Genomic DNA, 24,864 nt, shown 5'->3' on the forward strand with positions numbered 1-24,864 from the left:
AAAGAAAAAAAAATCAACCAAACCACAAAAAACCTACTGATTGCCGCCTTAGAATTCGGCATAAGAAGCCATCAAACAAGCGAACAGTATCTTTAGAAATTGTGCCAGCTGTCTGCATGATCTCAGTTCCGATACTGAAGAGGACTGGGAAGCCCCGTATGTTAGCAGAAGACAGCTGAAAGAGGAGGAGGTTGAGGAAAGATGAAGAGTAGCAACTTTGGAGGCAAATACTGAAGCTGCAACCAGAGCTGTATTGCAGGGGATCTTTAAAGCAGCTGCAACAGCACCACAAAGCCGTCCAGCCCCAGCAGGTTAACTGGTGACAGCTGTGGTGGGCAGAGCACTCCTGCAGATCCCTGAAGGATAGGAGAGCTATCACCTCCACCTGCTGTTACAAGTGCTTGGGTTCACTACTCTTCAACATACACAGGCCAACAGCTGGCAGACTTAGAAGACAAAAAAAAAAAGAAAAAAAATCACCTTTTTTTTGTCCTAAAAAAAGCACAGATTTATATTCACATGACCACCAGAAGGCAGTCAGGTAAGTGATGAATGAAGTCCTGCAAACACTTAAGACACTATTGTTTCAAGACATCTAAGATAATCAAGTAAGCACTTGCAGAATCTGCGGCTACAGGACCTGAACAGAATTTGATTTGTCAAATACGTTTCTGTATGGAGGTTATCAGAGTCAGCTGTCCTTAACACCAATAAGAACCAGCCTTTTTTTTGAGAACTAGCTGAAGCTTTCAAAAGAAGAGCAGTCAGCACTACTAACATTCCTAAACAGCAAAGATCTCCACTAAAATACTCTGAATTCCAGATGACTTTAAAAAGAAAGGCACTAGATAAGTATATTCTGGCTTGGCAAACAGAGTTTCAACATCAGACTAGCAAGTACAAATTGGTCACGTTTTAATAAAAAACAACAAAATTTACAATAACAATGATACTAAAAAAAAGTGTACAATGAACACTACTTTATGAGCAGTTAAAACTGTATGCACTGTAAACAGTTGAAGTTATTTGAAAGGCAGACTACAATCTGATCAGTGAAATGTAGATTACTCTTCACTTAATCAATCCTCAGAGTCAGCACACAAGGACAGCAGTACCTGACAGCTGCTAGCACCCCCGTTTGCAGGAAAGACCTTGGAAGGTAACAGGCACTATGAGCTTCTCACTCAAAGCATTCTCCTCCCCACAAATTCAGTGCTATCCACCCTTTGTTCAGAGTTTTCAAGGTAAGATGCCCAAAGACCTTCTCATCCTTTGAGGTTAACAGAGCATTGGATGCACAGAACTTCTCAAAATCACAGCTGCTTTGCAAGGTATTCTCTCTTTAAACATCCATATTTTTATAGAGTCCATAGTCTCCAAACTACTGTACTGCTAAAAAATGTAACTGATTAAAATACAGTAGATGTCTGAGCGTATTTTTCCATGCTAACTTACTAAAATCATACTTACTTACTCAGAAAAGCACACCAGAAGGATTTCAGGTGCAGAGGCCTCCTTCCACCTCAGGGGAGAGGATTAAAAGCCTAACCCAAAACCCAGCAATACACTCAAAACTCAAGCTGTCTGGTGGTTTTAACAGCCAGAGCAACAGATTCACCATTGTAGTTTATTGAATTCATTCTGGCTCATGTCAGTTTCAATTGAAAATCCCAGGATCCACATAAGGATATGCAAGAAACTCCCCCAGTTTATTGCCTTCCACATCATAATGGAGCATCCGAAAACAAACATCACAGAAGAAACAAGGATCCTCTGGTGCCAGACTGTCTTTGTTGGTTACCCACCTGCAGGTTACAAAATACAAGTGTTTTCCATGTGAGTCCAACACATTTGTGACAAGCATCTCAACACTCAGAGTTGGGGATGGCAGCAACAAACATCAGTAATAATGTTACACTGACCAGGCGCTATCCATATTGCGTATATCCCACCTTAACCGTACAGCTGTTTTCCAAACTCCACACCCATTTACCATCAACCCCAGCTGCTATCTTACACTGCTACAGCAGCATTTCCTGAGGAACTCCTCAAACCTTTGTAACTGGTACGGTGCATAACTTCCCCCCCCCCCCCCCCCCCCCCCCAAATAATCTTCTGTCCACCCTATGGCCATTTAAGTCATAAAAGATAAATCTGTTTTCCCTTAAGATAAGAAACTGTGATAGAGAGCAGGCACGTGACTGACCCAAACTGAGTAATAACGAAATCCATTTATGAGTCTAAAAGAAGGGCCTGGATGATGCAGACAAGACCAGGAAAGGATTGCTGCACACTCCAGCAAGAACTGAAGTTAACATGAACACAGCTGCCAGTACAAGGAGGGCCTGCCATGTCACCGAGCAATTAATTTATGGTAGCACTCAAGAGGCCATGACAGCTCAAGGCCTCTGGTGATTAAAGATGCTATCTGCACAGATTAGAACATGCAGGACAGCCAGCCAAAGCAGCTCTGCTATCCATGGTTTAGCATCTCCCCACCTAAGCTTAGTGCTTAATCCTGGTTTTAATTTAATGCATTTACATCACCCCTGGTAATGCCCTCCCCATCCCATCTTTCCCCCATATTGACCCTTTGGCTCCACCTCCCCTTATGGCCAAATGCCTCACAGATTACAGCCACTTCTGAAGGTATCCTAGGGGCTCCACTAGGAACACTAAGATGGGCTCCCATCACAAGGGGAATTGGCTCTTTGCCTGATTCCAGGGAAGTCTTAAGGCCAAACAAGCAAGATAACAAGGACACAGCTGCTGTGTCAAACTAAGGCTGAGAGTGTAAGCTGCCCTGGGGGAAAAAATAAAGGGTGGCGAGTGTTTCTGTAAATAAATCATTCAGACGTATAAAATCAGGGAGTCCAGCCTAGTCGGTAGAACTCCTTTAGAGAAATTTCTACTGTGTCTATTGAAAGGCTTTCTCATGTCTAAGTAAACAGGAGTAAAGAGTATAAAGAACACCAAATTCACATTCTGCTCCCTTAACTGCAGAAAATCTGTGTGTCACAAAAGGTTCTTTCAAGTACAGCTGCGCAGCACAGAGTTTCCATGTAGAGGTTAGGGGTTTACCTGTGAGGAAAGCTACATGCCTTTTAAAAATCTCTAGATTTTACTATATTAAAGTTGGACAGATCCATACTTCCCTCTACTTAGATGCTAGATTTAATGAAAGCTCTGTACACCTTCTGGCAAATGAATTTGAATTACATGTCTTGTCACAGGGAAAAAATGCAGTGCTTTCACCCAAAAGTAGGATTTTCAAAAGTAATTGATCAAAAGCCAAGCTCTACGTATGCAAAAGAACCTGAGCCAAATAATTAACCTCTTCATCATTTCAGTTCTTTTGATCATCCTGAATCATCATCTCCAAATGAACGCTACCTGCAGGAGGCCTTTTCCTGGGTAGGGACAGGACAACTGCCTGAAGAGTAAGATTTCAGAATACTTGCATGAAGATTATTCACACACCTTATCAAATACATACAGAGCCTTGATTTTTTTTTTTTTTTAAGTCAGTAGCAGCACCTAGAAAGACTTATTTAAGAAGACAATTTAAAAGGATTGAGAATGTAGCGTACCTGGCTGTATACATTTTGCACACAAAGCATTTTCTGGTACATAACCAGTGTTTCTTTATTAGCAAGGGATAGAGGTTCCTGTCCAGGCAGTCATCATGATGAATGAGCCTTGAAGGAAATAAATAAATACATAAAATACAATAAAGACTCAGCCACATTGAAATTTATCTGAACGTAAGCATGGACATTGAAAATAAGGCATGATTTAAATTCCTGTGTAAACTATGACTAAACTTCTGTTTAGCATTTCTTAACACAGATGAAGACCTGAAGATAGGCTGCCAGTGGCACCATCCCTGGATTTTATGGTCAGAAGTAAATTCAGTTTACGTAGTAACTCAGAAGTCTTCAGACCATCTACTTTAGATGGTCTTTTCAAAGCTTTTATCGCCTACATAGACTAACAGGCAAAAACATCACCAGGTGGATGTTTAGAGGCTCAAAATCCTGAGATCACCTACTTGCAACATCTATGCCTTTCTCTGGGTTGTACTCCTCTTGGGAGGCACCATTTATTAACAATGCTTAGGTACATCAGGCTTCTGGGAACTGAAAATGATCTGTCACCCACTACAGACAATCAGAGGAATGCTCTCTCTACCCATTATGCACTGAGCAGAGTATACACAATAGTTCTACTGTTGATCTGGTTGCCACCTCACAGCCACTATCACCTCCTCCTTCTCTCCCTTGCTTATCCACCTCAGCCCACTCTTTCCACTCCTATTGTCTTCTTTTCAGTGCCTGCCCCTCAGCATCAAGTCTAAACTAACAAGTCCAGTTGACTCCAGCCAGAGCCATTAACAGCATTCCGCTCTCTGGTGCTGCAGAACCAGTATACAAATCAGCCACACACTGGCCCTGCACAGAAATGAACTCTTTACAGTGGGTGCCATTCCTCCCATACCATAGTCATGCCATGCTAGTTAGAAAGCAGTCTTTTTATACAGACAAATTATTTAAAAAAGAAAAAAATGCAAGGGAGATTACTTTCTTCCTTGCAGAGCTAGTGACATGTATATGGAATAAAATCTTAAATAAGCCCTGCAGAAGGCAGCAGAATAATCTTAAAGTTAGTCTAACAAATATTCAGCATTTAACGTCTGAAGTTTGTCCACAGAAAGCTTGCTTTCAACTGCCTAAGGACTCCCAAACAGCAGTAACTTACCTTACATCTGTGATGATAATGATGTGCTCACAGTTCCCTTGGTGGCAGAAAAGGTATGGAAAGCCAATTTTCAGGGACAAATCATTAAATGTGTAGTCCTCCATTGTAACAGATTGAAGATTTCCATAGCCTCTGTCATGAGATTCTGACCACTCAATAATTGTTCTGAAAACAGAAAGGTCATCAGCATAGCAATGCCATAAACTGAATGCACAGAAAAGGCAGGCCTTGGGGGACATGCAAAACTCTTCACCGGGACACAGTTAAAAAGATGGAAATCAAAACAGCTCACAATATTTTGTAATAACTTAAGGTAATTTCACAGCAATAACACAAACCCAGAGAACTGTGCACTGTTCTTGTGGAACACCTCCCTTTAAATCCCCACCAGGCAGCTTCCCAAGGAGTTCTAGTCAGAGCATGTGCTCCTGATGGCACCCATCGAGGTCAAGTTGTTTGCAGCACACTTCTCAGCATTCCAGTAATTCAGGTTACCAGCAGGTCATTTTTGCTCCCTTGGCCAATATTAAAAAGGGGTTTTTTGTTTTTGCCAAGGAGAAACACAAAGCTGACAACTGCACAGTTACACTTCCAAAATTTAGCACTGGAAGGGCACCAGCCACTGGTGCAATTATTTCTTGGCTTTTCAGCATACTTCTACATACAAGGCATCTCACTTCTACAAACTGCGTATGTTATCACAAGCCCTTCCACGAAGATCACTGTTGCTCATGGACAGAAAGAAAAGGAGAAAAATAATGAATTTCTCTGACAAGTCTGGTGTAACAAGAAGAGAGTCCAAACTCACAGCTCTTCCATACTATCCATTTTAACATCTTGATCTCCTAAATCTCACTAGTGTGTCAGCAAGCCCATACTTCCTTAAAATGAACTACTATGTATAGTTTGAATGGATATGACTTGTGCTCAACCAGTGTGAGCTATAGTTCCAAACAAGAGATACCTGAGACTCTTGGCAATGTTATCTCAGATTTCTTTTCCCAACAGTCACACAGTCTCCTTGTTGACTCTACCATGAAGGCATTCAGCATATTTTCAAGACTGAGCAGAACAACTGACTTCCACACAGCTGAGCTTGTTGTCTTTCCGACCCATCTTCTACCTCACAGGAAAGTCTTTTGGTGGTCAGGGAGTGCACTTAAAAAGCCAGTACAGACTGGCACCTGTCACCTTCCACAGCAATCCATCCAACAGAGCAAAACAGGATTTATGGGGAAAAAAATGCATTCATCCCCTTTTCAGAAGGGAAGTGAGCAGAAGGAGTAAGTAGAGCAAGTAAAGTTAGACATTTATGTAAAAAACAATACAACATGAAAAGATAGTAAGAAAAGCCCATGGTAGCTTCATACACTAGATGTTCCAGTCTTCAAAATACCAGAAATCATAACCAAAATGAAATAAATTTCCTGTCCCTTAATGTTTTCCTTCATCAACGTCTTCAAATACTGTACCTGCTCAGATCTCTGCACTCTGGGTATCTTTTATCATTATAAAAGATGCCTTCAAAATAAAAGAAAGCAGACTTGTAGAGCTCCTGAGAGAGAGAGACGGAGAAAGAAAGAGAGATTAGTCTGCATTAGTGTTATGAGAGATTAAACACCTTAAACAAGAACATGTCAAAAAACAAGCACTTTAAGTATCTAAACAAGGTATCTGCTTCCCATAAGCTCCATCTTCTGTTGTTGCTGTCAAAACAGCCTTTATATGAACAAGTAGCTTGAGCAGAGAGAAGACGACCAGGAAAGGTTGTGCTTTATTACCCACATAACCTTTTTACCTTTAAATTGTCCTCTTCCAAGTTCTTTCTGGCATATAAGAGCGTGTTGTTTTGGTTTGTGCTATAACTCCTTAAAGACTGAGGCCAGATAGCAGTGTATATTATCAAACTGATCACAAGACTTGTGCAGGGCTTAAGAATCAGTTACAAGAAGCAGGAGACAGCCTTCTGCAGTGAACCTTGAAGCAGGGAGATGCCTCAGATCAAAAACCCACAGCAAGCAGGGAACCATATTGTTCAGGTACTTTATTACATTTTGCTGAAGAAAAAAATATACCCCCCCCAAAATCACCTTTGTTTCAAGAGCAATACAGCTAACATGCGAGTCTATCCTAGGCTTGGGAAAACAGGTCAGCTACCTTGCACAGCATTCATTACTGGAAATAAGGAGAGTTTGAAGGACATAGACTAAACCCTCTCAAACCACTGCAGAGTGGAACACTTCTGTACTGACTGCTGCTCAGGGAGCCATTCTGCATATGCTGTATATACAACTGTGCACAGCTACAACACATACAAGGGATGCTAAGATACCCTGTATACATACACAGTTGACCTGTTAAGTTACAGCATACAATTTTTTCCATATTTTCAACTGCAGTTTGAAGAAAAGCAGTGTTTCATGACCTTTCAGCAAAAACCTTTATCGGCAATTATACACTGGCATTCAGATATTGTACAAAGCCTATTTAAATCCTGTATTTTCTTCAAGTATACAGAAAACTGCAAGGAATCCTTCACTGATGGGCCTTAAGAGCGTTTTGATAAAGAATGTCTTCAATATGCATCAACACATAGTTTTACCATCCTGAAGCGGTCCCAACCTTTACATCTCTAATTACACTGTATCACAGCTCTCAGTTAAGTGAACGTTGTGTTTATTCATCAACAGATGCATGTGCAGGCAGGTCAGACATAATGACTGGGGAAGGTAACTTCAAGGAGCAAGGAGCTTGGTTCCTTTCCATGACTAACATGGTGACCAGCTCACTCCAATTCTGTAACTTGGGAGTTGCTCACTGCTCATTAAGTCACAGAATCCTGATGAACTTTTTACATGTCTGGCAAGAGGCAGCCTCTGACCTGCAAGAGCTTACAGTGGAAAAGAAAAGGCTGAGAAAGAGTGAAAGACAAGAAGTGAACATGAATGATTTTACAGGCTGGGTACAGCGGCACAAGCAGACTAAATAAGAATCAAATGGGAAAACTGCGGACAACTAGGTACTCTGGATCCTCAGACCAGTCTTAAAGTGTCTTTATTAACAGAGAATGAATGCTCCTTTGTGCCCAGAGGTCTCTCTGAGCTATTAACTCTAAGGCGTCAAAGACAGGAAATGGCAGACACTGGGGCCAGAGATGGGACTCATAACTGGAGATGACCTGCATGAAGGCACAGTGGTAGGAATGTTTTACATTCTCACAATTTGTTTCAGCTCTGTTACTGTCACCCTCCCTGGCTCTCTAACCACAAACTGTTAAGTACTGCCATGCTCTGGCAACTCCTTACCAGCTTCTGTGGGTCACAGTTCTGAAATAGCCAGTCCTTTGAAGCTGCTCCAAATTTCAGAAAACAGCTGTTTGTCATAGTGAACAGAAGGCCAAGGGAGCCACTGTTATAAACTTCTTGGGAATTTGAGTCAGGTCTTTCCTGATTAATGCTGGCCAGAGGTATGACTCAAACATTGCTTCCTCCCAGACTTTGCATTATCCTTCAGTTTGCAAGGAGGGATGCCCTATTGTTTCTCCAGGGAATCCCAACAGTAGTAGTAACCACATAAAAGATCCATGATCCTTGTTAAAAGTAGCCATATATGTGGAATAAAATAACTCAATATTGCCCAGTTCTCTTAAACATTCCCCGGATGTTGGTTTGACTAAGGTGTTTGTTTACCAAAAAACCAAACCAAACCAAATAAGGCACAGAATAGAACAGAGTATTTCAGTTGGAGGGGACCTACAACGATCATCTAGTCCAACTGCCTGGCCACTTCAGGGCTGACCAACAGTTAAAGCATGTTATTAAGGGCATTGTCCAAATGCCTCTTAAAACGTGTACAGGCTTGGGGCTTTGACCACCTCTCTAGGAAGGCTGTTCCAGTGTTTGGCCACCCTCTCAGTAAGGAAATGCTTCCTAATGTCCAGCCTGAATCTTGCCTGACAGCTTTGAACGATTCCCACACGTCCTATCACTGGATCCCAGGGAGAAGAGATCAGCAGCTCCCTCTCCACCTCCCCTCCTCAAGAAGCTGTAGAGAGCAATGAGTTCACCCCTCAGCCTCCTTTTCTCCAAACCAGACAAACCCAAAGTCCTCAGCGGCTCCTCACAGGACATGCCTTCCAGCCCTTTCACCAACTTTGTTGCCCTCCTCTTGATGCATTCAAGAACCTTCACATCCTTCTCAAATTGTGGGGCCCAGAACTGCACACAGTACTCAAAGTGAGGCTGCACCAACACTAAATACAGTGGGATAATCACCTCCTTTGACCGGCTGGTTATGCTGCGTTTGATGTACCCCAGGATGCATTCTGCTCTCTTGGCTGCCAGGGCACCTGCTGACTCATGTTGAGCCTGCTGTCAACCAACACCTCCAGATCCCTTTCTGCAGGGCTGATCTCCAGCCATTCCTCTCCCAATTTATATTTGTGCCTGGTGTTACTCTGTCCAAGCTGCAGAATCCAGCATTTAAACTTGTTAAATTTCATCCCATTGATCATTGCCCAATGAAGAAAAAGCAAAGAATAAAATCACAAAACCCAGAAGTAGCAGCAATGAAAGAAGTCGGGCCTATTTACGCCAGTAAAATCCCAGAAGTCTCTCTCATTCTCTCTGTATCAGCTGACAAGCTACACTTGTTTACTTAACCAATAAGAGCAGCAACTTGATGCTTTCACTGAGCCCATGTACTCAAACTGCACTTCAAGAGAAGCGAAAGCTGTCATCAACAGCTAACTTATTTACACAGTCTCTCCTGCAGACTCTCAGAGCACCACTCTGATTTAAATCAGTCTAAGATCCTTAAATTATCAGAAGTTATCTTCTCTGTTTGGAAAAGCTAACATATTTCTGGCAGGTCATGGTGCCACTTCCTTCCTAAACTGAAAGAAAATTCTAACCCCCTGATGGCTGATTATCTGTCTGCTGAAGCAACATGTGAATTTTACTGTGAAGACTTACCACACACTGAGCCTATACTTCAATGCAAGTTGCAAGTTCATAATCACGCTTGAGGAAAACAAACAAATGGAATGAATGCACACCACTCATTAACAACTCCTGCCGGAAGGCGAGGTATGGTGGCATGCACTTACTTCGGGGAAATTGTTGATGTGAGGTAGCCTAACCTCAGCCCTGCTGAGGCCATGGCAGCTTCATATGACTCTTCTGCAGGCCCAGGAGCAGAGCCTCAACTCTCTGGTCTCAGTACTAATCAGCTAGTGCTTTACTAGCTAGTGGTAGAAAGACTCTTCTATTTACTTCACATAAATGAAAGGACTAGTATCGGGGATGTCTTTCTGTCTCCTTAAACAAGAATGTGCCATCTTTTCACTGTTACGTATACAAATATATAACATCCTCTGGTTTCTCTCAGATTGTATATCATATATTATTTGATTGATATTATATTGATAATATACTATATTATTTATATATAATATTGGTGGAAGAGCGGGGCCCAAAGTGTGATAATCGGCCTAGCTGGAGGCCAGTAACTAGCAGAGTACTCCAAGGGTCAACACAGGGTCCACTTCTGTTTAATATCTTAATGATCTGGATGATGAGGCAGAGTGTACCTTCAGCAAGTTTGCCGCTGACACAAAACTGAGAGGAGGGGCTGATGTACCAGATGATCATGCTGCCACCCAGAAGGACATTGACAGGCTGGAAAAATGCGCCAACAGGAACTTCATGAAGTTCAACAAGGAGAAGTGCAAGGTCCTGCACGTGGGGAGAACAACCCCATCCACCACTATGTCCTGGTGATACAAGATGCTTTACATCTTGGGTTGCGAGCAGAATAGAGTGGCCTTGTTATGCTGACTAGTGGTGGATAAGAAAACATGTATGTTGCAAAATGTATAAGATACCGGAGGAAATTGCTTTTGGTCGACCTTGCAATTCCCTGGGAAGATGAGAACCTTAGGCCCTTTTTAGATAATTTAGCTTAAAAGCGTCAGTGTGGCTTGTGTTAAAAGAATGAAAATCAAGAAAAGATAAGGATTAGAGTTACTAATGAACATTCTTTAAGATAAGTTGTATCAAAACTTGTAAAGTGTCCCACTGCGCAGAATCACTAGAAGAGGGTGAACTAGCGGACAAGTGAGGAAGACTATCGAAGACCACCAGAGGACCCCTGAAGACCACCAAAGATCTCGAGTGCACCTGCGCCAAGGGCATTTACATATATTAATGAGTTCCCAGAATTCACATTAATATGTTAATTATTTCCAGGAAAAATCATGAATATGTATATCCATTTTGTATATAATCTCAACTGTTGAAAGGATTGGTGTATACAACAGGTGGAGCAATCCCCTGTGTACCCAGCGCTGCAATAAAGAATGCCTGCTTTCTAAAACGCCAAAATTGAGTCTTAGAGAGTTTCTGAAGTGCCAACTTATGGTAATACTGGGAGCCCCTCAGCTGGAAAGCAACTTGGCAGAAAAGAACCTGGGGGTCCTGGTGGGCACCAAGTTGACCATGAGCCAGCAATGTGCCTTGCAGCAAAGAAGGCAAATGGGATCCTGTACTGTGTTAGACGAAGGATTGCCAGCAGGTTGAGAGGTGATCCTTCCTCCCTGCTCAGCACTACTGAGGGCCACATGTGGTGTCCTGTATCCAGTTCTGAGCTCCTCAGTACAAGAGAGACCTGGACATACTGGAGAGTCCCACAAGGGCCATGAAGATGAAGAGACTGGAACATCTCTCCTGTGAGGAGAAGCTGAGAGATGGAACTGTTCAGTCTGGCAAAGAGAAGGTTCAGGGGGGATCTTATTAACATACACAAATACCTCTAGGGAGGGTGCAAAGAAGATGAAGCCAGGCTCTTTTCAGTGGTGCCCAGTGACAGCACAAAAGGCAAAGGGCACCAACTGAAACACAGGAGGTTCCCTCTGAACATCAGAATTTTCACTGTGAGGGTGACAGAACACTGGCATAGGTTGCCCAAGGAGGTTATGGAATCTCCATCCTTGGAGATATCCAAAAGCCACCTAGACATGGTCCTGGACAACTGGCTGTAGGTGGCCGCTTGAGCAGGGAGGTTGGACCAGATGCCCTCCAGAGGTCCCTTCCAACCTCAACCATTCTGTGATATGATACATATTATATGTGATATAATATCAAAATGATGCAATTTCAGTATTTTCAATTAGAGTACTTTTTCTTTATTGAACCCTTTTGCACCTCCTCAGAGAACACCTGGCAATTGTGGGAGAGGGGAATAATCTTCATTCCTACTTTTGATCAGCTCCCAGTTGCAAACACCAAAGCATGTAAATTCAGAGGGGGATGGTCCACATTTAGCTTGCTATTACCTTTGGTCCTGTAGAACATAGCTCAAAGTAAAATCAGTCCATGGCGACACACCTATGCAAGAACTCACTGCCAGTGTTACTACTGTCCAGCGGTAGCATTAATGATGTTTTTCTTGACATCGCACAAAACAGGTCAGCTTGGTAGTGCCACCAGGAAGTATTTACTTGCAGTGCAACCCACAAGCAGAACTGATGCTGCTGAATTTAGTGCTGAAGAAAAAACAATAAAAAAACCCTCTGCCTCCCTCTCTCCTCTTATGTTTTCAAAGCTCCTATACATGTAGAGGGTTCCACACAGAAGGTTTTACCTTGCTGATGTGCTCTGGTGCTTGATCGGTCTGACTGCTGAACTCACCACCTATCTGGAGGTCACTGACGCAGGAAATTGAGTCTCTCAGCTCGGTGAGCTTCTGGCTGCCCAGTACAAGCACTGTCTGATATGGTTTGTGATCTTTATGCTATGAAGAAAACAGCATACATGCTTAAAATAAAAATCGCTTGCCAGCATCAGTACTGCTCTTCAGTTGACGACTTGAGGTCATTAATGGCACCATATGGCACATGACCTCGCCATACAAGATTTTAAACAGCATCCTGCCTCAGCCTTTCCTAAGGCTGCCATTTACTAGTTTTATTCAGAAACTCAAAAGTCACATTCCCCACTGGAAAAGTGCAGGGAAGACAGAAAGTCTGAGCACACTTATCCCAAATCCAGAAAGAGTACTTCAGTTTTCATGTATTTAGTTTCAGATTTTTAACTTTCTGTGAAATCAATTAACTACTGAGTACTTACTGTAAAAAATTTCCTTCTGTAAACCACTAATGGAATGAAAACCAGATTCTGAAAAAGCCTTAAGAAGCTACCACAGTTGAAAGGTTTGCCACGCTCCCACAGTGGACTCACTGATTTTAATTGCTTAGGAGAGCAAGATATTACCTCAGCAGGGAAGAGACATCAGAAAACAACTTAGAGAATTTAGTACCAACCTTCTGAAATATGACAGGATAGTAGATGTTCAGAGTTAAAAGTAGTTCTCCCTCCTCAACTAGATCTGTTGGATTGTCTGGCCTCTTTCCAATTGCATGTGACTCCTGGAGAAAGAGAGAGAGAGAGAGATTATATTAGCAACCACTTATATATCATAGCCCCTAGATGAAAGTCTGAGAAATGCTGTTCTAACTGTAACTCGATTTTTGACTGTGTAGCCTTCTGAATTGGTAACAGCCTACTTTCTGCAAGACGGAAAGATGAGAAACTGCTGTAATTACAGATTTCAAGGATTTTCCTTCATTCCTCAGCTCTGGAGAAACTGAGGTGCTTTCAGCAGTTACGAGATAGCTGGCTACTCCTTGGCTACTGAGAGGCCCTACATAAAGGATTTAAAGCCTGCTGCCACTCTGCCCTCAGGGAACCCAGCTGCTACCAACTTCCATCACTTAATGCTTTGAAATGCTCTTTGAATGCTTTCACATGTAAAGGGGGATTGCAACCCTCAACTTGAGACAGACTGACCTAGAAACTAGCCATATCAGGAGGTATATGAAAACAAGAATTAGTGCAACACTTCTTATTAGGGAAGCTTGACATAGCTGGAGGTCTCCAGTTCTTCAAAATCCAAAACCAAAATCCAGCACTGCCCTTGCCACACTACATTTTCAAAAAGAAGTGAAAGCATTTCCACATTTCCATCTGAGACTGTGTTTAAGACACAGCCCAGCTGTGAGAATGAGGGAGGGCACTTTTTTGTGGCCATCAGTTTCCTCCTTTTTCAACAAATCAAGAGAGAATACTGACTGCAAAAACACTTCCCACCAGCACAAAGTGTTCTTCAGATTTAGTAGCAGGAGCGTGTACTGCTGTGAGACTTCAGGTCAGAGATACTTGTGTTCTATCCCTTGCATCTCCCTTCTTCACGCAACACATTCCAAACTCACATTTCCTATTGCTCTCACCCTGTTCTAGGACACTGTGGCCCCAACCAGCTCTGACACGCAAACCAGTTACCACAGCTTCCTTAAAGGATGTAGTAACTGACCACATGGTCATTCTGCAGAAACAGAAGTTAAGACACCACTCACTGAAACCCTTTATGAAGATACTGCAAATATTTTCTCAGATATGCCCTAGGCCAACATCCCAACACAGTTGTTGCATCTCAGCTGATACATGATGTTTACATCATGTGCCTGGGCCTCTGGACAGTAGAAACAAGATCACTCATGACAGACCAGGAAACCTCAAGGGGAAGAAATATCTAATAGTGACAATTGAGGCTCCTTCCTCACTACACTTCTATACCTACTTTTTACAGTAGTTCATGGCCTACTTGTTCAAGCCATGGACTCCAGCACTGCAAAATTTAAGAACTTAAGTTTTCCTGTTTAGGACTTTGATGGTTGTGATGAAATCTTAAAAAAAGAGGTACTAAGCATAGTTAAAGGAATTCCAAGATGGCTTTTGAAGGGCTGATCACTACACTCCTGGCTCCTGACAGCTCAAAATGGCTGAGAAACTTGGGTTACAAAGCCCAGAATTAGGAACTTACTGCCACCATGCTCCTACTGTCTTCCTCCTTCAGCCCTACAGAAACTAGCTCACAATCATTTACACATTAAAGCTTAGATTGCAACACAGGACTCCAGGAGCAAAAACATTTTGCATTTTGTCTAGCTCTACAGTAGGTTCACATGTGAGACTTGATACCCTACACAATGCTTTAGTAGCAATCAAATAAAAGCAGTCATAGAGCAGTAATGAGCTGGAGTTCCTCCATACTACATTTGGTACTAACAGACTGTAAGAGCAGAGTTCCTGTCCTATCTGTCTTAAAAACGTCTTTAATCTTTATCATTACCTGCAAACATTTACAGTGTACAGAGATTCATAGTGATGGAAAAAAAAGCAGCAAGAAGCTGGCTTTTGCACATGCTGAACCGTCTTGAAATCCTACAAGATGACAGGGAACTTACCATCTCATAGGCAAGAGTTTCTTGTCTGCAAGCCCGATCCACAATAATTGTTTCTTCTCTCCTCTCTAATGCCTTCTTTCTAATTCTGAGGGGCAGGAACACAGGACAAAATTTTGTTCAACAACTTCCATGCAGAATCTCTAGGTATATTTTTAAATGATACAAGCCACTACAGTGCAGCTTTCAAAGAGCAGGATTTCTGCCTGTCTTAGTATGACAGACTAACTTACAATACTCTTGTCTCCTGACTCCCATAAAACCTGGAGTACACAGGCCCACTTGGGGATTTCCGCTTGTGTTTTTCTCTCCCCTCATGTGCAAATTACAGGGGTTTTGTGGGCAGTTTTACACTTACAAGAAAAAACAGCAAAATGTTGTCTAAAGAGGCTCTCCTAGAAAGAACACTTTTCTACCTTTGAGGAAGCTGTTTCAACTATCACTCCCACTTCAGACAAACTCAATTCATGTTCAAGCAAAAAACAAGAAAAAACTCACAAATATTCTCAACCGCATGACATAAATACTTTCCTAAAAAAAATTCAGTATCATTTGTAGAAGAAAGAATATCATACATAGCATATCTACTAAAATACATTTATTTAACCACTGCATGAACACCAAACCCTTTTTTAATTTCCATGACAAGTCTATTTACCCTCCAGACCTTCCTGAAGGTGTTCAGTAACAGGCAGACTTAACACTGATCACAACCTTAACTGATTTCTTTGCATTAGCACTACGCAAACTGAAATTCAAGTACAGCAAAGGCCCGAACTGGCCAAGTATGAGTTCAAAGTTCACTAACTCATAGAAAATTAACATGCTCAACCTCTGAAATGCACCGGTATTATCAATGAATTCTGTAAAGAGTGGATTCAGATAAAGAGGTATCCGGCTACAACTTCAGTGCTTAGACTTTGGCTGTTACAATGTGACTGTGGCTTACTAGAGGCAAGAGCTCCAGCTTTATTTCACAAGGCTTTGGAGAAACCTCCTGCACATAATTATGAGAAGTCCCCCGCATGCTCCAAACTTAGGCACTAGTTCAGATCTACCCAGGTCCAGAAACGCTAAGTTCTTCCAATAAGAAAGATGGCATATTCTGTATATCTTAATAAAAAAATTCCTAAGTAACATTCAAGCAGAAGGATCATAGCAATTATCCTACTGTAAGCTGATGTTTCTGCCCTTAGAGTATTTCTGGACACTGTTTCAGAAAGTACACCATTGCCTGGAAAGGAAACAGCAGCCAGCCATGCTTTTGTGCTTGTTTTCCACCCCACCCCATATCAGGGTACTGTGAGTGTACTGTAACGACATACCGAAGAGTTAGCAGACTGCTATCTTCAGGAATAACATCTGGGTCCTTTTCTTTATCAGAAGACATTAACATATCAATGCTAGGACAATAAAGAAAATAACTATTATACATTTTTTCATACTTACTCATTGTGGTTTAATCCCAGCCAGCGACTAAGCACCACGCAGCCGCTCACTCACTTCCCCCCCCCACCTAGTGGGATGGGGGAGAAAATCAGGAAAAGAAGTAAAACTCATGGGTTGAAATAAGAACGGTTTAATAGAACAGAAAAGAAGAAACTAATAATGATAATGATAACACTAATAAAATGACAACAGCAATAATAAAAGGATTGGAATATACCAATAATGCACAATGCAATTGCTCACCACCCACCAATCAACACCCAGTTAGTCCCGGATTGGTGATCCCCCACTACTCCCAGTTTATATACTAGACATGACATCACATGGTATGGAATACCCCGTTGGCCAGTTTGGGTCAGCTGTCCTGGCTGTGTCCCCTCCCAACTTCTTGTGCCCCTCCAGCCTTCTTGCTGGCTGGGCATCAGAAGCTGAAAAATCCTTGACTTTAGTCTAAACATTACTTAGCAACAACTGAAAACATCAGTGTGTTATCAACATTCAGTTCTCATACTGAACTCAAAACATAGCACTGTACCAGCTACGAGGAAGACAATTAACTCTATCCCAGCTGAAACCAGGACACTTCTAAAGCCCAAATCAGGCCAAAAGGGCAGTATGGTTGTTAAGATAAAGAACCAGAAGACAAAGAGTCCTGGAATTTATATCTGGCTTTCACAGAGATTGGGTAAATTTTACCTCTACTTTGCATTCTGCCTCATGAAGCATAGTTGCCTACACAGGTTTAACAAGCCCCATTCAAAATGTGTGTCCAATACTTCTTACGAACTAAAAATGCCACTTCACTTTTTCAAATCTCATCCACCTATTCTCATTTTCTAATGATATATGGTAAAATAGATTGAACCAAAAGGCATCATCAACCTCAACCTCAACCTGTATGGTAAAGCTAACCACCCCCCCCCCCCCCCCCCCCCAGGTACGAACACAGGCAAGCCACATTTACACAAGCTGTCATTGCTGTATTATGGCATCAGTTCATGCCACATTTCTTTCAGTGGGAATAAGACAACACTTCTGTCAGAAGTGACAGATCCACTCTTCCTTGTATCCTTCCTTCCATCCTGAGACCCCTTTCACCCTCACTCTGCTTGTGTTTGCACAGAATCCAAAGTATAGCTAACCATAGTTTTTTGCTGCAGTGCAAATCACTGCAGGATGTGGGAAGGAAAAGTGGAACTGCTTTTGGTTGCAGCAATGATTTAAACTGATCATACAAACGTTTGGTTTTCATAACATAAATGAGGATGGAATTTCTCATAAACACGCCACAAAAAAAATTAATCCTGTGGCATACCATATCTGCTCCCCTGCCAGTTTTCTAACATAAGGTTTCCCCATGCCATTCCACAAACAGACCAAATGATCCACCTGAAGGCTTCAGATTACACACTACAATAGTATCAATTACCTTTTCAGAAACATACAGAATAATGCTGACTCAAAGACAGTAATAATTTTGTATTAATCACAAAATAATTTTATCCAACTTAAAAACAGTCCAAGAAAATATTATTTAAAACAGAGAAGTATCACCCGCTTTGAATCAGACTTTATCTCTTTTGTCTCTCTAGTGTTTGCAGACTATATAAAGGCAGGGCTTATACCACTGCCTAAGTCCACATGCAGTTCGAATCCCAGCAAACTCTTGCACAAACCCATCTCTTTACAGGACAAACAAACCACTGGTGAAGTCCAGGAAAAAATTTTGGAGCATATCATTTATTCTTGATATAATTTATTATTTGATTATATTCTTTTTCACTATAATCTTACAATGTTCCTCATGTCAACAACACTAAGCTAGGTAATACTATCACTGCAGTAATGAATAAGCCTTTAGAGTGGAACCATACAGAAATATACAGTAATTGAGAAACAGAAGTCTGGAATCAACTGGCATCAGCTGACAATAAGCAAAAGTCAGAGACAAAATTTTGGTTGTGGGTAGATGGCCTAGTTCTGACAACCCAATAAAGTCACACTGGATTGAAGATAATTTGAATTTACTATTGTTTAGTTAGTTTCTTACAATCCAGCAGTACACAAATAGTTTTAACTTTCCTGTCTTCCAGATTTCATCCCAAACAGAAAATCATTATTTTTAAGTTACTGAGAAAATGCGGTTCCTTCAGAAGCACCATTTCAAAAGAAACTATGCAGCAATTAGTTACAACCTCTTGGAAACAGAATCAACCTTATCCTTAGATTCCTTCCTACTTGAGGAAGTGGAGGCAGAGACAACTGAGTGAGTCCTGTATCAAGTGCAGACTGAACCACTGCTGAGCAACAGCAATTTAAATAACACAAAGGAAAACAGCACTTTGGAGAACACAGAACAAGCATTAGCCTTTTAGATGGGGCTGTTCTCCATTCAGCATAGATTAGTGTTACGAATAGCCCACACAATGAACTAATGTATAGCCCCTGTCAGGTAAAGCAACTCACAACTGATCCTTCCGTAGAACTGGCATCCCACCAGCATGACCAGACTATTTATCTAAGCCTTCCTGCACATAGATCAGGGACCTCATTCACCAAAAAGCCCCAAGCCCTTTGAAGACCTGCCATTTTGAAGAAATGACTGGGTATTTTGTTCTTTGAACACCACACACATTATTTGCAGGATCTGAAAATGTCTATTACCTACCATTTTGAAGCTTCACCTGCATCAAAGGTGACAGTTTCCCATTTCCCTTCTATGCATGCATACAATGTCAGAACTTGCCAACAATACTGTGCTTCCCTCCCACGGCTCTAGGCCAGCGATCTCTGGCTGTGGTATCCACATCATGCCCACTAATTGCCTGCTGCAGGAAAAAAGCTAACATTCCCCAGCAGACAGCTCCAATCAGACATGGTATAAAATAGCAGGCATGTAAGCCGCTTCCTCTTTTTTCCCTGTAAGGACAGAAAGGTAGCTAGTCCAAAGAGAAACAGCCACTGAATCCCTGACAAGTTCCATGGACCATTGCAAGCCCAGATACTGCCATTTCTCACTCCTGGAAAGTCAGAAACCCTCAATTTCTAACAGAATGTTACACGCAGAGCACTTTTGGCAGTATTTTGAATCAGTCTAATAATTCATGACATATGTCATTGTATCACATGCACAGAAGCCTTGGAAGGCTTTCCTGTATGGCCTTTTACACAGGCCATGCTGGAGCTCCTCCTGGGTAACTCCACTGCAGCCAGTGGAACCACATCACTAATACTTGGTCCGTGGTCCCCAGGAAACCAGGCTTTACAAATGGAAAGTATATGTTAATCCCTCCAGAAATTAAGGCTAAGTAGTCAGTGTCATACACCTAACAGATGAAAAGTGCAGGCAATACGAAGTTTGCACTGGGCATACCTCACTCCTGACAGCCCCAAGCATGGGATTCCACTGTGTCCCCACACACAAAACTCCCTGCACGCAAGACAAATACAGTCAGTGCATTCAGTTATGGTAGAGGGGAAAACACTGGCCATAGTGTTTAAGGAACACCGAGGTGAACTGTAGGAGAGTGACAAGGAACAACAATTGAAGGTCTCACTTGAAAAAAACATGCAAAGTGTTATATGAAATTTATGTCCCCTAGAAAGGTGTTTTAAGGTAGCTAGAAATAAAAAGGCCAAAGGCAAGTCTGTGGAAATTTGTACATGGAAATAGACTATCAGTGAAGCCTTTAATCACTGTGACTTTTCTCAGAATATTCTGGCAGCACAATGAGCTTTCTCAGTTTTAGAAATCAGAAGATGCTTTAGTATTTTCTCTGATATTTTCGTAATAAGCAGATACAGTGTTTATATTACTGTTCATATTGCATATATTTTAAGGGCAGTACTTTCATCACCTTTGAGACACTAATACTACAAGACGCTAAATACTAATACGTTAAGACGATAATGCTAGCTTAATACAGCTTTATAACACGTCCCTAGAGATATTTACAACTACCCCTTCTAATAAAACAAGAAGGTGAATTAGGGCTGAAGTGGAATAAGGTACCTGTAAGCCTCACCTCCCCTGACCTACCTAAAATCCACATTGATTTCAGTCTTAGCCCGCCTTACATGTACAGAACAAACCACTCAGAAGGCAAAACAGAGTACCATCACTTAGCATCTCCAACATTCAAGCACTTCAATAGCTCAAATACCAATAACGAATCCAAGGTAAACCTCTTTGCTCACAGACCGCTAAGGCATTTGAATGAAACTTAAAACTTTACCCTCCTGAAACCTTGGTTATTTAAGAGAACCACTGATGGAATCTCCTAGCTAAGGACACCATTTTATACCTGTTCAAAATCCGACGAAAACCAAGTGTTCTCCGTAACAATTGTTTGCATACAACTTGAGCAATATGCAAAGTGTTCTTAGTGAGTCAAATTCAAGTGAGTGGAGACAGAATTTTTTTTCCTGCATTCTGTTTGCAGGAATGTATTACAGGAAGGAAATAGAAGGAAGAAAAAAAAAAAGCCCAACCACAACACACCAAGATGCACAAAGAGTTAAACAGCATTTAAACGTTATACCATTTCTACTCATCAGAAGACTCTAAACGGCCAAGAATACTTAAATGTACACTATGTCACCATATTCTAAAAAAGATTTAACTATGGGTATTGAAAAACTTCATCCTGAGCCTATGAAAGATTCTCTTAACCTATTACTACTTTAAAAACAGATATAAGAGGAGTATCCACATCTTCCCATCTCTTTTCTACCTAAAGAAAATCTCCTTAACTTGCCAGAAGTTCCCTTACAAGTAGTTCAGTCAGAAAAATCTGTGTTTATATCCAGGATGTGTTCATTCAGTGCCTAGAAAACTGTATTTACACCAATAATAAATGTGACCCCAAGACACCATAGAACAGATCTTGGTGTAGTCCAGTATTTTCATCTCTTCTCAAGAGAGAAATACAAACAGCTCAGAGCAGGCGAGTGAAAGTGATCAGAGGTAGCGATTTGAGGTTGGCCAATGTTAAGGAGAGACTCAAGAGTCTAGGACTATTTAATTTAAAAGCAAAAGCACATGGAGATTAGGGATTGGGATTTCCAGCCTTCACAGGGGAAAGGTCACACCAGGATGTGCAGGTTTATCTTCATTCTCCTGCAAAGTCAACAAGCTGCTGCCAGATGATCTGTTCTCTCCCCCTCACAGACTGCCTGTCCTTTTTTTCTTTCGCAAACCTTTTCACAGTACACTCAGCAGCAAACAGACAGCACTGCTCTGTATCACCAGCAAATGCAGGCAGCAGATGAAATGTAGCAGTCATAGATTGAAGAAAGCAGAACAGAAGAAAAAGCAGAATTAATGAGGAGAAAAATAAACAAAGTAGAGAAAATCTGCTTGCATGCAAGTGAAAATAGCAATAGACAGGCTCAAGCAACAGGGTCACTGCAGAGAATAAGCCATGGCATAGGAGCAATCAGAGACTACATCTGCACTGGGAAAGCTTACAGGATAATTCCCACAGTTGCTGCCACACCAGAATACATGAACTGTTCTTAATACTAACATCAACCTCTATTTTTACTAAGCCTAGTAACAGCAGAAAATTATCCTAGTCACCAGAACTATGACAGCTGAAGCAAAGCATCGTTTTAGTTAAGCTAGCAACAGAAAAAGCGAGAATGCCGGGCAACTTCTCTGCTGGCAAGGCAAGCAAGCTACAATTCAGTAAGTGTTGATTTCTTCCTGATTAACCATGCCCCTAAAAGTCTTGACTTCTGAATGGCTTACTAAGCTCTCACCATTACACACAACACTCACACAGGTATATTTTGGCTCAGACATTGAACTCCGTGCTCCTATTCCTATTCTCTGTTTGCTTCTTTTTACCTTTTACTAAAGCAACAAATGTTCCTATTTTCCTCCTTCCTCCGAGGTACCATCATCATTTAAACAAACAATAATTATCAAACTAACTTTGTCCAGTTAATGACTTTATCTCAAACAATGTTGCTAATACTATTTTTACTGTCACCTTATCCCCGTAATTTTGGGTGTAACTCTGAAAACATTAGAAGGACGTGCTCATGACACACCACCTGCATTTTTTTATATGCATCTTGCATGCAGGGCACTGAAGGAAAAGCCTTCAGGAAGAGTTCAATATATAGTGCAATTCTAGATACATTTACCAAATTATGCCTTCTGCATCACTTCTGAGACTATGTTCATTCTATTCAGTGCATGAAAGTGAACAACCTCCATCTTGCATTTGAAATAGCTTGTAAATACTTCTGTGCCTTTCAGGAAACAATAACTGAAGGACAGAACTTGCACAAAGCTATACAGACAGCAACAGGACTCTGGCATGTCTTCCTCACCGATGAGCTGTAGACAAATCATCAACTGTGAAGCTTTCTGCAGGAATTACTGCCTGAAACCAGGCCTTTTCTACAGGTGAGAGATGATTCTCACTATTCACGTGACCTGAAAGCTGTCCAGCTCTAGCACGTTAGATCCCGCTGCTTCAACCCCCAGATGGTTCTCCTCTTCTTCCAACACTAGTTTGCAATTCACTGGTCCACAAATACGAGTGAAGTTGCAAGTGCAAAACAAGAGAACGTTTTTTATTTCCCGGCCCTAGGGCCACCCACACTGCTTGCTCAAACAGCACTATCCCCTGCACAAAAAAGCACTTGCATAGCTTTGAATTCGCCCTGACAGAAATGGTTAGTAGAGGCTAAGGGCCCAGAGAAGCCCAATAGTCTATGTATGTCGCCAGCTACCTGAACTCATCTAGATGATGTTAACACAAACAGATGCCTGGCTCGCTCTTTTTCTTCCTATGAAGTATGCCTTTCGTTCTGCAACTAGGGCCTCCAAAAACCATGCAGACGTTCGATACCCCAAGTTTTACCCACCTAACGAGAAATACGTTTCTCAGTATTCACTTCAGTAACTCCTTAAGTGCTGCACTGTCTGCTCACGACCTCGAGGCCGTTAACGTAAAGTTTCCGCCAGTGGAGCGCTACCCTCTCGAAAAGCTACGTGTGCCTTCTCCACGGCGTATCTACCCGGGAGATTAAAAAAAAAAACAAAACAAACCCCACGCGGCAGAGGCCCGGAGAAGGCTGTTCAGAGGTGGTGTTGCCCGGCCACCTCCCGCCTCTCGTCAGGAGCCGGTGCAGCGCCTGAGCGACAACACCCGCCGCCCCCGGCCCGGGGCGGCCTCCCCCGCACCAGCACCGAGCGGGGCCAGAAGCTTCCCGCCGGCACCGAGGCCGCAAGAGCCCGCCTGGAGAAAGGCGCTGCTTTCAAGCCCTTCCCGCGGCTGAGCAGCGTCAGGCGGGCCCCGGCCCCCACACCCGCCCCGCGGCCCCAGCCTCTCGTCGGGCCGCCCCTCCCCCGCCCGCCGCCGGCCCCGCGGCCACCTGCACACCGCCCGCAGCTCGGCCGCCGTCTCCGCCGCGCAGCCCAGCTCCGCCGCCGCGCAGCCCAGCTCCGCCGCCGCCGCCTCCGCCGCCAGCGAGAGGTCGGGCGGCCCCAGCTGCTGCCGCCAGCAGCGGCCGAGGGCGCCCACGCGGAAGACGCGGGTGTACAGCTCCGCCGCCTCGTAGTCGGGCGCGGCCGCGGGCCCCGCCGCCTCCACCGCCGCCATGGCCGCCGGGCCCGCGCGCGGCCCGCTGGGGCCTGTAGTCCGCCGCGACGACCGCGACCGGGCGCCGCCAAAAGGCGTCACGGTCGCCTCAGGCGCCGCGGCCCTGGGGGCGGGCGCGGGGAGCGGCGGGGCCCTCCCGCGGCGGCTGTCGGCCGGGAGGGAGAGAGAGAGGGAGGGAGGGAGGCTGCCGGCCGGCCGCTCTCCCGCCCGCCGCTGGCCGGAGCGGTGTCGGTGCCTGCCGGGCGCTCTGAAGGGCAGGCGGGGCGGGAAGGCTGCCGCCCCAGCAGTCGGCGCGGCCGGCGTCTGTGGGGGCGAGGGGAGGGACGGGGCGCTGGGGCGGGTGCGGGGCCTGGCAGGCCGCGGGCAGCGTCGCCGGGCAGAAGGGCGGCGAAGGGAGGGGGGCGAGCGGCTGCAGAGCTCCTCCGGCGACGCCGGGAGGTGCCTGGCAGCGTTCGTTAAAAAAAAAAAATCCTAAAAAAAAAAAATTTCTCAAGTCATTAAAAATGCACTGTGTCCGTGGCTTTACAGCGGTACAAAGCTTTTCATCGTGCTTTAGTGAAAAACTGCATTTTCTCCTAAAAAAGTGAAACTTAATGCTCGTCAACCGTTTCTTCTGTAGCGCTAGGGTGTTTAATAATACAGTGAACATACATCCTATGGCCACCACCTCTCTTCTTACCCCTGTGGTATTAGTGATGCGCTCCAGTTGCTCCCGGAGCGATTGTTTCAGGGAATATA

General features: G+C 43.2%; 1 protein-coding gene across 2 annotated transcripts; it reads right to left on the reverse strand.

Annotated features, from left to right (window-relative positions):
• Window positions 1-898: 898 nt before the first annotated feature.
• On the reverse strand, window positions 899-24,289 carry SNAPC3 (small nuclear RNA activating complex polypeptide 3). 2 transcript variants are annotated; one of them, XM_030003241.2, is made up of 9 exons: window positions 23,900-24,289; window positions 16,384-16,461; window positions 15,062-15,146; window positions 13,079-13,183; window positions 12,400-12,549; window positions 6,231-6,313; window positions 4,759-4,923; window positions 3,591-3,698; window positions 899-1,805 (listed from the first exon to the last, which is right to left on the reverse strand). In XM_030003241.2, the coding sequence occupies exons 1-9, from the start codon at window positions 24,124-24,126 to the stop codon at window positions 1,658-1,660; spliced, it is 1,149 nt and encodes a 382-aa protein (XP_029859101.1). In that variant the 5' UTR covers window positions 24,127-24,289; the 3' UTR covers window positions 899-1,657. The 2 variants fall into 2 exon arrangements, with proteins under 2 accessions (XP_029859101.1, XP_029859102.1); XM_030003242.2 differs by lacking the exon at window positions 23,900-24,289 and adding an exon at window positions 19,881-21,684.
• Between the last annotated feature and the right edge of the window lie 575 nt (window positions 24,290-24,864).

Source organism: Aquila chrysaetos, chromosome Z (genome assembly GCF_900496995.4).
Source record: "Aquila chrysaetos chrysaetos chromosome Z, bAquChr1.4, whole genome shotgun sequence".
NCBI lineage: Eukaryota > Metazoa > Chordata > Aves > Accipitriformes > Accipitridae > Aquila > Aquila chrysaetos.

Bases quoted from the DNA above. Each gene is read 5' to 3' on its own strand.
- SNAPC3 (XM_030003241.2), bottom strand. From the start codon at position 24,126: ATGGCGGCGGTGGAGGCGGCGGGGCCCGCGGCCGCGCCCGACTACGAG. The intron at 12,550-13,078 runs GTTGGTACTAAA...TTTTCTTCATAG, and splicing joins ATCCTGTCATATTTCAGAAG to CATAAAGATCACAAACCATA. The intron at 4,924-6,230 runs GTACAGTATTTG...TTCTGTTTTCAG, and splicing joins GAGTGCAGAGATCTGAGCAG to AACAATTATTGAGTGGTCAG.